Below are 12918 nucleotides of genomic sequence, written 5' to 3'. Positions count from 1 at the left end.
TGCCTGCTTTTAAGACTTTTTGTTACCTGCACCAATCAACAGTGTCACGTTGCTCCGTCGTGTATATGAGGGACTGCTACCTGGATTCACCTGAATCACTGTGGAGACCTTATGCCAACCAACAGGTAAAATCCGTGATGGTTTCCTAAAAGCAGGCTGAGTTATGCAGGCTAGCTTCTGAGTAACAGAGACTCTGATTTTCAGTTCCGGTGATATTTAAAGAGTCCTGGAAAAGAAGGGCTGAAAAATTGGGCCAAGCCAACACTTGATACCAGATTTTCAAAATATTTAATTTCCAAAGATGAGAATAAGGTTGGGCTCTCCAGCCCACTGGACAGAGATTTTGCTCCCAGGAAGAGTGTCATGTGGGCCTTTCTAGACCACATGGCACTTTTGTACAATTAGAAAACTGCACCCCTTGCTCAAGATATTTTACTTCCTTCCCTTAAAAAACTTCCTTAATACATTGATGGGTTGGCTCAAGACATTTTACCCTTGTATGTCAGAAAATTGACATTATAAAAAATAAACCCATGATGCCTATGACATAAACACCCTCAGATGTGGCCTCTTGTGCAGTGCATAACCTGCAGAACTGTATGAAGCAGTCCCAAGTAATCATAAGAAGCCACTATAGTTTAAGAACAAGTCATGACAGAGTAACCGCACTTCTTCCTTGATCAAAGAAGAACCACAGACATAGGGACATAGGATATCTGGACCTCAGGCAAAGTCTCTGACAAGAATGCTCCAAATATCCTAGTAGGTAAGATGAAGATGTTGTAAGTGGATATACTGACATAATCAGAGGGATTAAAAACTGGTAAAAATAATCTTATTCAAAGAATTCTGGTTAAGGTTATGAACCGATGTTAGGAAGAAAGGAGCTAATGGTGATAAGTCACTGGCTGTCTTTGGTCCAATTTATTTTTATTTATCTGTGTCAATGAATATTTACTATTTCATGTGTGCTGAACTGTGTGTTAGGGGTTTAGAGCAGGGAAACACACAGAAACGGTGTAAACAAATATATTCAATAAGTATACTTGCTGCATTTTACCAGTGACTTGAATAATGTTAAGGGTTTGCTTACCAATTCTACACATGACATGAAGCAGGAAGGAATAGGCAATATGATGGATAACAAAATTTCAGAATAGAAAAGATTCTGACCACCTGATACAACAGGCCTATTTTAACAAGACTAAAAACTTTACAGAGGTAAATATAGCATTAAATCTAAGTCCAGAAAAACTACTGGGCAAAGATGCAGCCTGATACGCTGGAGGCAGTATGACAATGGAAGGGCTTCATGAGCCAGAGAGACCTGAGTTAAAATCCCACCTCTGCTACATCTAGGCACACAACCTTGGGGAGGTCATTTAACTTCTAGGAGCCTGTTTCTCCAGCTATAAGATGGGATATCACCTGCTATACCGAGTCATTGTAAGGATTCAATTAGAAAATGCAGGTAACTGACATAGGAGGCACTCAAAAAAAGAATTAATGTTACTAACAGGGATCCCTGGGTGGCGCAGTGGTTTGGCGCTTGCCTTTGGCCCAGGGCGCGATCCTGGAGACCCGGGATCGAATCCCACATCAGGCTCCCGGTGCATGGAGCCTGCTTCTCCCTCTGCCTATGTCTCTCTCTCTCTCTGTGTGTGACTATCATAAATAAATAAAAATTTTTAAAAAAATTAAAAAACAATAATGTTACCAACAAAACATGTGTCAAAGACAGAGGGGTTTCCATTTAGTTATTCCCTCAATAAACATAGTATTTAAATAAATAAATAAACATAATATGCACAAGTTCCCGTGCTATATTTCAGCACTCAATGGCAAAAAAAACTAAGGTCTTTGCTTTTCAGGATCTAAGTTTTGAGGGTTACTAAGACCAGGAATGACAGTAGAGCAATTTGTGGATAAAACAAGGACCACACGGTATGGTTTAAGTATCTGTACAGGCTGTTATGGGAGGAGGAAGGAGCAATATACAAATTAGACTGAAAAAGCAGGGATTTGTTTTTTAGCTAAGATCTGTATTTTAGAAAGGGCACCTGGCACCAGACAAGGCAAGGAGCTAATGGTCATGTAGGGAATATAGGCAAGAAGTGAGAAGAGCCCAAACTAAGGCAGTGGGAGAGAAAATGGAGGACACATTTTCTAAAGCATCTGGGGGACTATCAAAGAAGGAGAATCTGTAGAAATTTGATGACTGCCTGGGATGGCATGAGAGGTAAAAGTTCAAGATGACAACAGGGCTCTGGTGTGAATGACTAAATGGAAGGAGGAGAATGAGTCAGAGTAAAGGATGTAGAAAGAACTGCAGCCTTGGAGGACACCTGAGTGGCTCAGTTAAGTATCTCTCTTCAGTTCAGGTCATGATCCTGGGGTCCTAGGATCAAAGCCCATGGCAGGCTCCCTGCTCAGAGGGGAGCCTGCTTCTCCCTCTGCCTCTCTTTCCTGCTCTGCTCTCTCTCACTACCTCTCTCTCAAACAAATAAATAAATAAAATCTTAAAAAAAAAAAAGAAAAAGAATTGCAGTCTTGGAAGGAAGCTTATGAGCTTCATTTTGGACTCACTGAGTTTGAGCATGGGCCCTCATGAGAGATCCCAGCTCAGGATACAGAACAGGGGTCCTTGGTATGTAAGTGGGAGCTGAAGTTGTGAGTGAGAAGAGCACAGAGTATAAGGCAGAGCCTTGGAAAAAACTAGCATTTAAGAGACAAAAGGAGGGGAAAAAAAACCTACAATGGATACAGGGGGAAACAGCCAGAAAGACAGCACAAAACAGGAGTGGTTTTCATAAGTGAAGGAGTATCAGCAATATTAGATGTGCTCAGAATTCAAAAGATAAGGAAGGCAAAATGTTCAGAAGTTTTGGTAACACAGAGGTGTGAAGACTAGGGAGAGCAATTTTGGAGGACGAGTGGGTGGAAGCAGGATTTTAGCAAATGATGACTTCAGGAAGTCAAGAAATGTGGACAGGATGAGGTGGCATGGTGGCTGAAGTAAATGGGAAGACGTTTTGGTTTTTTACTAGATATTTACATGAGAAGGGATGGATAAGCAGGAAAGAAACAGAATAAATGATGGAACCAGATCCGGAGGAAAAGGAAGAGATGGAATCTCAGCACAAGTAAAAGAATTACCCCTAAAGGTATTTCTTTCACAGAATGAGGCCCAGTGACAGGGTCAGCTGGAGCTAAGTTTGTAAATGATAGAGGCTGAGGAGCCTTCACTGATGTTGCAACTCAGTGAAGTCAAAGGGAACGTTAGGCAGCTGGGGGAGGAATGCAAATCTGAAAGACAAGCGGGAGCCAGGCAAAAGAGCTGTCCCAACACACGTGGAGAGTGCCAAGCAGCGCCAGGAGCTCACAGCGTGATAGTGTGAAGGGCAGGATGTGTCTACAACAGAGATGGGGTGGGGGGCCTCAGGTCACCAAAAAAACTACAGCCGTCTGTATGGTCAGACTCCGGAAGAAAGAGATGTTTCTTTGTATACCACACTCTCAAAGAGAGACTGTCAAACAGGAATGAGTGCCAAGGAGGGTAAGCACAACAAAGAAGGCGTTGAGAAAAACCCAGAGGTGATCATTGGAGCTGGACTGACACTGCACTGTTGCTACCCAGTCTGCCAAGACCATGGAGACGCATACTGTCCACTGGCTAACAAAGCAGCATCTCGTTATTTTCCCTTGAGTACACAACCAGGCCTTATACTAGAGATGGTGAGAAGGATTAGGAGACAAAAAAGGAGGCAGGCATTTCTGAACTTCACTTCCCATGACTAATAGTAGAGAAAACAGGCCATTTGGACTTCCACATAAAATTTCAGCAGAGGTCAGGGATAACCAATCAAGGACCACTCATCAAAGAACTTTGTTATTACTTAGGTCCACACACAGGATTCATCCCCTGCACCCACCCATATCCCAATTCATCTCCCTCCTCTCACCACGTGGTGTTACAGGGTTGCCAGTCCAGCAAATCCCACTCCCTGTATCCTTTAAACCCACCCATGCATCTCTCGGCACAGCCACTGCCTTGGTTCAGGCCTCCCTCCTCTGCCACCTGGACCAAAGCGACAGTGTCCTCACTGGTCTCCCAGCTGGCCCCAGTGTAATCCCCATGGAACTTCCTGGGTAATTTAAAACAGAAGAGAGCATGTCACATTCCTTTTTTAAACTGCCTGGACTCTCCAACATCACACTTTTTTTTTTTTAATTTTTTTTATTTTATTATTTATGATAGTCACAGAGAGAGAGAGAGAGAGAGAGAGGCAGAGACACAGGCAGAGGGAGAAGCAGACTCCATGCACCGGGAGCCCGATGTGGGATTCGATCCCGGGTCTCCAGGATCGCGCCCTGGGCCAAAGGTAGGCGCTAAACCGCTGCGCCACCCAGGGATCCCTCCAACATCACACTTTCAAGATAAAGTCCAAATTTCTTAGCATGGCAATATTAACTGCAACAGTTCATCATTTACCATCTACGAACATCAGGTGGGTTAACATACAGCGTTCAATTCTCACAGCAACCCTGGGAAGTTGGCTTTCACGTGAGGAAACTGAAGCTTAGAAAGAGAGGAACTTGCCCAGTCTCAAAACTAGCTTGGGGCAAAGCCAGCATAGGACACAAGTAACTTAGATCACAAAGTCTGTGATCCTAATCGTATATTACAATATATAATCCTCTATTGCCCACAAGGCCTTTTGTGACCTGCCTCCTGCTTACCTTTCCACAGTCCCCTCTTAGCCTAGGTGAACTAGCTGCAAGTCACACAGTCACCTACAGCTCTCTGCTCACACCACTCCCAATGCAATATCATCCCACCTCCCACTCCTCTCCTCCTGACTAATCTTGCTCAACCTTCATAACCAATACATCCTCACAGAAGCCTTCTCAGATGCCTCATCCTGACCTACGGTCACTCTGAGTCCTCCTCTGGCAAATCTCTACTCTAGCTTCATACCAGAGTGCTACTATCTATCTCCTTGACTTAAAAAATAATTAACTCCTTGAGGACGGGGATGTACATCTTGAATGAGAGGCCTGTACTTCACTCCTTAAAGAATTCTGAGATCATGTCACGTGAAGGGCAGGGAGGAGTTGGCCAAGAAAGGAAGAGGAAGGGGAGCTGTTTTTAGGCAGCAGAAGGAGCAGAAGGGGCAGGATCAAAGGGCACAAGTGAGACACAACCTGTACACGGCTTAACAAGACCGCAGCACAGAACCGGGGGATAGAAGGAACCATTAGGCAAGATGAGCTTTCACAAGGCTGGCCTTTTTTTTTTTTTTTTTCTTCATTCGCATGTGAGTTCCAAAATCACCTACTCAGAGACTTTGCCTCTAGAATTCACCAGCTAGATTTTACAAAAACTCCCTCCACTAACCCCCGGTTACTCTCCATCCCATTACGGTCTCTTTTTTCTGTAGCATCTAATAGGATCTGAAACACCTTTGGCCCACTAAAAGACGGGTATTATTGACAATTACCACAAATGCCACCACCACGATCAAAAAGTAGGCTCCGGGCAGCCCAGGGGGCTCAGCGGTTTAGTGCCTCCTTCAGCCCAGGGCAGGCTCCCTGCATGGAGCCTGCTTCTCCCTCTGCCTGTGTCTCTGCCTCTCTGTGTGTCTCATGAATAAATAAATGAAATCTTAAAGTAGGCTCCATAAAACAGGGTTTCTTGTTGTTGTTGTTTTTGTCCGGTTTTACCTCTACACCAGCAATGCTCACAGTGATGCCTGGCACATAAACAAGATTCTCCATCATTACGGAGTTTACTATGGGTACATAAATTAAACATGCTCAGCCTGGAGAAGAAATGGTGTGAAGGGGAAGACAAACCAGCAGCTTTCAAAGGTGTGTGGGCAATCAGGGGAAGGGAGATCCCAGGAGCCTGAAGGACTGCGGACAATGAGCTGAGATCATGGGTAGCTGCTTTCGGCTCAACATAGAACTCAAGTCAAAGCTAGGGGAAGACCAAACAATCACCAGAGGTAGTGGGTTTTCTGCCACTTATGAAATTTAACCAGTGAGCAATGGTGTCATAAAAGAAATCAGGGGCAGCCCGGATGGCCCAGTGGTTTAGCGCCTGCCTTCAGCCCAGGGCCTGATCCTGGAGACCCAGGATCTAGTCCCACGTCAGGCTCCCTAAATGGAGCCTGCTTCTCCCTCTGCCTGTGTCTCTGCCTCTCTCTCTCTCTCTCTGTCTCATGAATAAATAAAAATCTTTAAAAAAAATAAATAAAAAGAAAAGAAATCCGAGTACTCAATGGGAAAGGGAACCTGGTATCCAGGGATCTGAAACTGGCAGTCACATATATGTCTGGTTTCAGCTGCGGAGTAAAAACAAACAAAACCCCCCAAAACCCACAATTTCTAAAAATTGGTCTTGAAAAAAAAATTGTAGTTGTGTTTAATGATCAAGAGATCACACGCGTGCAGCGCCCAAGTCTTGTTTTCATTTCTCCCGCTTCATACATGTCAGTACCGCACCATGAAAAAACTCAATTCGGTAAAAACAGAAGTCTGCTCCTGACATGGAAATAAATTCCTTACACCTACATTTGCCTTACCTGACTGAATAACCATTAAAGCTTGTGACCCCTGGGCCACGTTGAAGAATCGAGAATCTCAGCTCAGAAAAGCCCTGACTTCATTTCATGCCCCCGCCTCACAAATGACGCTATTCTCGCTCTCCCATTCTACAGATGAGGCAAGAGAGGCCGAAAGCGCTGACTCGCCGAAGCCGCACCGCAAAGGCGGGCAAGGCCAGGACAGGAAGCCTGGCGGCGGGTCTCCGGCCTTCCGACCCCCCAGACTCAGAGTACCGCCCGCCAGACGACAGGAGGGCCTGACTTAGGGCAGCGGGAGCCTTCCAGTCAGAAGAGCCCGGGCTCAACCAGTCCCGGGGGACGTGGCTGCGGAAGGACGGCGAGAGCCGGGGTTAGTGACCCCCTGCAGGAGGGAGGATCCCGAAAGCCGCCAAGACTCCTGCCCTCACCGCCGAGCTCGCCCCTTCCCGCCAGGCGCAAGACCCCGCCACTGCCTCTCCAGCGCGGCTCACTTACCGCCGCTTAACTTCCGGCAACCACGGCGTCGTCCGCAGCGCGCGCTCCGATGACGCAATATGGCCCCGCCCCGGGTGGCCCCGCCCCCCGGGCGGTGGTGCGCGTGCGCACACGGAGGCGGGGACCCAACCTGGTAAACGAGCCCCTACCTACACCCGGCTGAGTGGGCGGAGCTTGAGTTGCACGGAAGGCGGAGCGTCAGGAGGTGGGCGAGGGACTCCAGGGAGAGCTGAGCTGGGTGTGGTAAGCCGGTTTGTCAGCTGTGGGAATGTGTAGAGGAATTATGATCATTTCCATTTTCCAGGACAGGCAGCATCAAACATATCCCAGGCGTCATTAAGGAGGAGGTGTGGAGACAGACGAGAATTTTAATAGGTAAAAGCTCATGAAGATTGTCAGGGATTAACCTGTTCTTTTTTTTTTTTTTTTTAAGATTTATTTATGTATTTATTCATGAGAGACACAGTGAGAGGCAGAGACACAGGCAGAGGGAGAAGCAGGCTCCCTTGGGGAACCTGATGCAGGATTCGATCCCAGGACCCTGGGATCACGACCTCAGCAGACGGCAGAGGCTCAACCACTGAGCCATCCAGGTGCCCCTTAACCTCTTCTATCTAAACCAGGCAATATTCCCATAGCTCCCTGCTGTCGATGGGATAAAGTTACTCATTCCAAATTATTTATCACGCATATACCATATGCCAAGCATTGGTCAGGTATTGAAGACACAATAGTGAGTATAAACTTAATGTGACATATAAGGCCATTCATTCATAAGGAATGAAAGTGACTCTGATGTAGCTCAGTAGACTCCTAACAAGAGTAATGACTACTATTATCTCCCATGTTTTCAGGATTTCACATTTTCTAATCACCACAAATTTCCTGAAACATAGGTGTCCTATTGTCCCCATTTTACACATAAAGGAACAGAGACTAGGAAAAGTTAAGTGGCTTGTTGAAGGTTACAGAGCTTTGGGGATAGGATTCTAATGGAAGCCTGTTTGACTCTGTCAAATAAGAAAACAAATCCAGACTTAGTAAGGAGATACTTTATTTGAAAGGATTATTGCAAGGGGGAAGGATAAGGGGAGGGAAGGGCCTCTTGTAATAGGCAGACCCCTCTGACTAAAAGATCTTCAAGTGTCTGAAGGGTTAGGCAAAAAGAATTTTTCCTTAATAGGGAAGAGTGAAGAAGGGTAGAAAAAGCTGGGTATGAGAGAGTAGGAGGAAAGGGTGGCTTGGTTGGATAGTAGATCAGAGAATGTTTTACCTTAAGATCAGTCTATTTTCTGGAGGGATTGTGACTCAGGCTGAGAGTATGTCAAAAATAAGGAGCCTGGAAGGTATGGGAAAAGCTTAACTAAAGTTGGTTAACAACGCATTTTGTTTTGATTGATCAGAAGATACAAGTAGTTCAGCTAAACATTTATAAGGCAAAGAATACCAATTCAGAAGGACTGTCTTGCTTTGTCACAAGGAAGGTATCCACGAGTCTTAGTTTAAGTCATACAGGAATGGATATTTATTTGCAGTAAACCCTTTCTAGAGCACAAAAGAGTAGAGAAAGCGTGTTGAAAAAGGATAGTTTTTTTTTTTTTTAAGAGCACAGGGACCAGGTAAAATGCACTATTATAAATTCTTTCCTTATTGCAGACTCCTCTCCTGCCACGGCCCCCTCAGACTGCATACTTGGGTCACACCAAACTAATTCTGATATTTTAAGCATACTCTATAAATCTCCCCCCCCCCCATCAATACCCTCACACTTCCTTTGCTTGTGTAATTCTTTCTCTGTCTTCAAAAGTTGATGCACCAAAAAGATTACCTAGGAATAAATGTAACCAATGAGGTGAAAGACCTATATTTTGAAAACTCTAAGACATTGATGAAAAATGGAAGATGACACAAATGGAAAGATGTTCCATGGTCATGGATTGGAAGAACTAATACTGTTAAAATGTCCATACTTCCCAGAGCAATCTACAGATTCAATGCAATTTTAATTGAAATATCAATAGCATTTTTCTTAGAACTAGAAAAAATGCTTCTAAAATTTGTATGGAACCACAAAAGACTCCAAATAGCCAAAGTGGATCTTGAAAAAGAAGAGCAAAGCTGGAAGAATCATAATCTCAGACTTCAAGGTATATTACAAAGCTGCAATAATAAAAACAGTATGGGACTGGCACACACACAAAAAATACATAGATCAATGAAACAGGATAGAGAGCCCAGAAATAAACTCATGTTTATATGGTCAATTAATCTATGGCAAAGGAAGCAAGAATATACCATGGGGATAATACAGTCTCTTCAATAAATGCTGCTGGGGAAACTGGACAGCTACATGCAAAAGAATTAAACTGGAGCACTTTCTTACACCAAACACAAAAATAAACCCAAATTGAATTAAAAACCTAAATATGAGACCTGAAACCATAAAATTCTTAAAACATAGGCAGTAATCTCTTGGACATTGGCCTTAGCAATGAATTTAAGGAAATGTCTCCTCAGGCAAGGGAAACAAAAGCAAAAATAAACTATTATTACACCAAAATAAAAAGCTTTTGGGACACCTGAGTGGCTCGGGGGGTTGAACGTCTGTCTGCCTATGGCTCGGGGCATGATCCCAGAGTCCTGGGATCAAGTCCCATATCGGGCTCTCTGCATGGAGCCTGCTTCTCCCTCTACCTGTGTCTCTGCCTCTCTCTCTCTCTCTCTCTCTGTGTCTCTCATAAATAAATAAATAAAATCTTAAAAAAGTTTTTGCCCAGCAAAGTAAACCACCAACAAAACAAAAGGCAACCTAGTGAATGGAAGAAGTCATTTGCAAATCATATATCTGATAAGGAGTTAATATACAAAACAGATAAAGAACTTACACAATTCAACACACACACACACACACACATGCATGCATGCACAAATAATAATAATCCAATTAAAAATGGGCAGAGAACCTGAATAGACATTTCTCCAAAGACATACAGAAGGCCAACAGATGCATGAAAACATGCTCAACATCAACTAATCATGAGGGAAATGCAGGGCACTTGGGTGGTTCAGTGGTTGAGCATCTGCCTTTGGCTCAGGTCCTGATCCCAGGGTCCTGGGATCAAGTCTCACATCAGTGTTCCCCACAGGGATCCCGCTTCTCCCTCTGCCAGTGTCTCTGCCTCTCTCTCTGTCTCTCATGCACAAATAAAATCTTTAAAAGAGAGAGAGAGAGAGAGGGAAATGCAAATCAAAACCATGGTGAGATATCCTCTCACACCAATCAGAACGCCTAGTATCAAGAAAACAACAACAACAAAAAACAAATAACAAGTGTTGGTGAAGACCTGGAGAAAGGGGAACACTTGTGCACCATTGGTGGGAATATAAACTGGTGCAACCACTGTGGAGAACAGTATGGCAGTTCCTCAAAAAATTAAAAATAGAAATAAATTTAATCCAGTAATTCCACCATTGGATGTTTACCCAAAGAAAACAAAAACACTAATTTGAAAAAATGTATATACCCCTATGTTTATTGCAACATTATTAACAATAGCCAATATATAAAAGCAGCCAAAGTGTCCACTGATAGATGAAAGAATAAGGAAGATATAATACACACACACACACACACACACTCACACACACACACTGGAAGATTACTCAGCTGTAAAAAAAAGGAAATCTTGCTATTTGCAACAACATGAAAAGACCTAGGAAAAACCTATTTTGCTAAGTAAAATAGGTCACAGAAAGACAAATACTATATTATTTCACTTATATATGGATTCTAAAAAACAAACCAAATAAGCGAACAAAACAGAAACAGATTCATAAATACAGAGACAAACTGGTGGTTGCCAGAGGGAGGAGGGTGGGGTGTGGACAAAATAGGTGAAAGGGATTAAGAGGTACAAAATTCCAATCGCAAAATAAGTAAATCATGGAAATGAAAAGTACAGCATAGAGAATATAGTCATTAATGTTATAATCACGTTGTATGGTGACTACATTTACTGTGTGAGCATTCAGTAATCATCCAGATCATCCAGTTCAATCAGAACTGTCAAATCACATATGGTACACTTGAAACTAATATAACATTGTATATCAGCTATACTTCAATGATAATGATGATGATCATAAACCCAGTTGAAATGTGGGTAAATCTTTGACAAATGGACAAAAAAATTACATATAATTCCACTTATGCAAGGTTCTACAATCAGCACAACTAATCCATAGTGATTAGAAGTCAGATCAGTAGTTGTCTGGGGCACAGAGGGACATGAAGAATTTTTTGGGATGATGGAAATGTTCTATGTCTTGATTGAGATGGGGATGACATGGGTCTGTACATCTGTCAAAACTCATTGACCTCTACATTTTAAATGGGTGCATTTTAATTTTAATTTTGGTGCAATGCAACAAAATTGACTTTCAAAAACCCCAGTAGGATGACACCCACCCATATTTAGGCTTCACTCAATAGAGTGAAGGCATATATGAGCGTAGGTCGATGTTTGTACTTTATAAGCTTGTTCCCTCTGCTGGACTTCAAGATACTTACAGTGAACACCTTTTTGGAGTTTCCACCCAGCTCACAAGGATTCCACCTCTCTGGGAACTGTTGCTCTTCCAACCATGTTTGTACTACATGTGCCATCTGCCCCCACCCCATCCCACCCCACCCCAACCTGTTCAGAGTAAATTGCAGTAGAGGTAAACACAGGATGATTCTTCACTCTAAGCTTTGGACTTTTGAACTGATGTTCATGCCTTGGGGCACCAAGATGATGGAGCATCATGAAAGATACAAGACCAGGACCCTTAAAAAGGCAGAGAATATTCTCAGACACAGCAAGGCAATGAGGCCCGTGACACTTATTCAAGGAAACAGTGATTCAGATCTATCCACCTTCATCATTTGACTTGCAGCTCAGTTGAGGAGAGCACATGCTCCCCACAATGGGAACCATATGCTGCGTAGCCTAGGCTTTGAAAGCTCAAGAAACTGTGGAATGACATATTGGCAAATTGGATCTTAACAGCATTATTTCTCTACAGAACTTAGAATGCATCTCAGCCAAAGAGCCTCAACATCCTTTTTACCCTGTGTTAGGACTTAAGTCTGCCTTTGGAAGGCCCATTTTCAAAAGAGACATCAGCAATTGTCTGCAAGCCAAGTTGCCAAATGACCAATCTATCAAATGGCCAATCTGAAGACTAATGGATTTTCTGAATGAACACTTTATTAACATTACCAACTTCTAAGATCTATAGCAATTTCTATTATATAGAGTAGTTTCACAAGCTTTTAAAGATTTATGTGATGCAGTTGTTGACTGGTTTTCATGTGGTCTTTAGAGAATCATTTGAAGGAATTTCTATTTATCAAGAGCTAAGGATGGTTTATTCTTCTTTTGAATATATTTAACTTCTGAATACATTGACGCAGAATATGTTCTTGAATGTAGATTTTTCTTGTGTGTATTAGTATCATGCCACTTGGTTTATGCTCTTTCTGTCTGCCACTTTCTACTTCTCGTTTTCTGTCTGCCTTCCCATTCCTCAATTTCTCTCTGTGCCTCAATATGCCTAGTTGTAAAAACACAGAAATTTCCCTCATGAGATTGGCATATAGGTTAAATTAGATCATGGTGGCAAAGCATGGGGCCTTGCACATAGTAAGATCAGTATTTTTAAAACTACATATGAAAAAAATACATATGAGTCCCCACTGTGTACCAGACACTCTGCACACACCATAAATATTGTATTCAATAATGCATGGATCTTGTTTTCCTATGCTCTGACCATTTATAATTACTGTTTC

At 43.0% G+C, this 12918-nt stretch overlaps 1 protein-coding gene across 13 annotated transcripts in view; it reads right to left on the bottom strand.

The window, feature by feature from the left end:
* Nucleotides 1-7131, bottom strand: part of ATG7 (autophagy related 7) — a 234927-nt gene extending 227796 nt beyond the window's left edge. For 7 of the 13 annotated variants that reach the window (XM_041763264.1, XM_041763266.1, XM_041763256.1 and 4 more), the window contains exon 1: nucleotides 4024-4233. In XM_041763264.1, coding sequence (XP_041619198.1) covers nucleotides 4024-4031 — 8 coding nt within the window. In that variant the 5' untranslated portion in view covers nucleotides 4032-4233. Of the gene's footprint in view, nucleotides 1-26; nucleotides 227-4023; nucleotides 4234-6587; nucleotides 7007-7082 lie in introns of those variants that run through there. The other 6 variants (XM_041763257.1, XM_041763258.1, XM_041763261.1 and 3 more) reach the window with 5 other exon arrangements.
* Between the last annotated feature and the right edge of the window lie 5787 nt (nucleotides 7132-12918).

This window comes from Vulpes lagopus, chromosome 7, assembly GCF_018345385.1.
Source record: "Vulpes lagopus strain Blue_001 chromosome 7, ASM1834538v1, whole genome shotgun sequence".
NCBI lineage: Eukaryota > Metazoa > Chordata > Mammalia > Carnivora > Canidae > Vulpes > Vulpes lagopus.
Note: the sequence above shows the minus strand (reverse complement) of the source record. Positions and strands in the feature narration are given on the sequence as shown.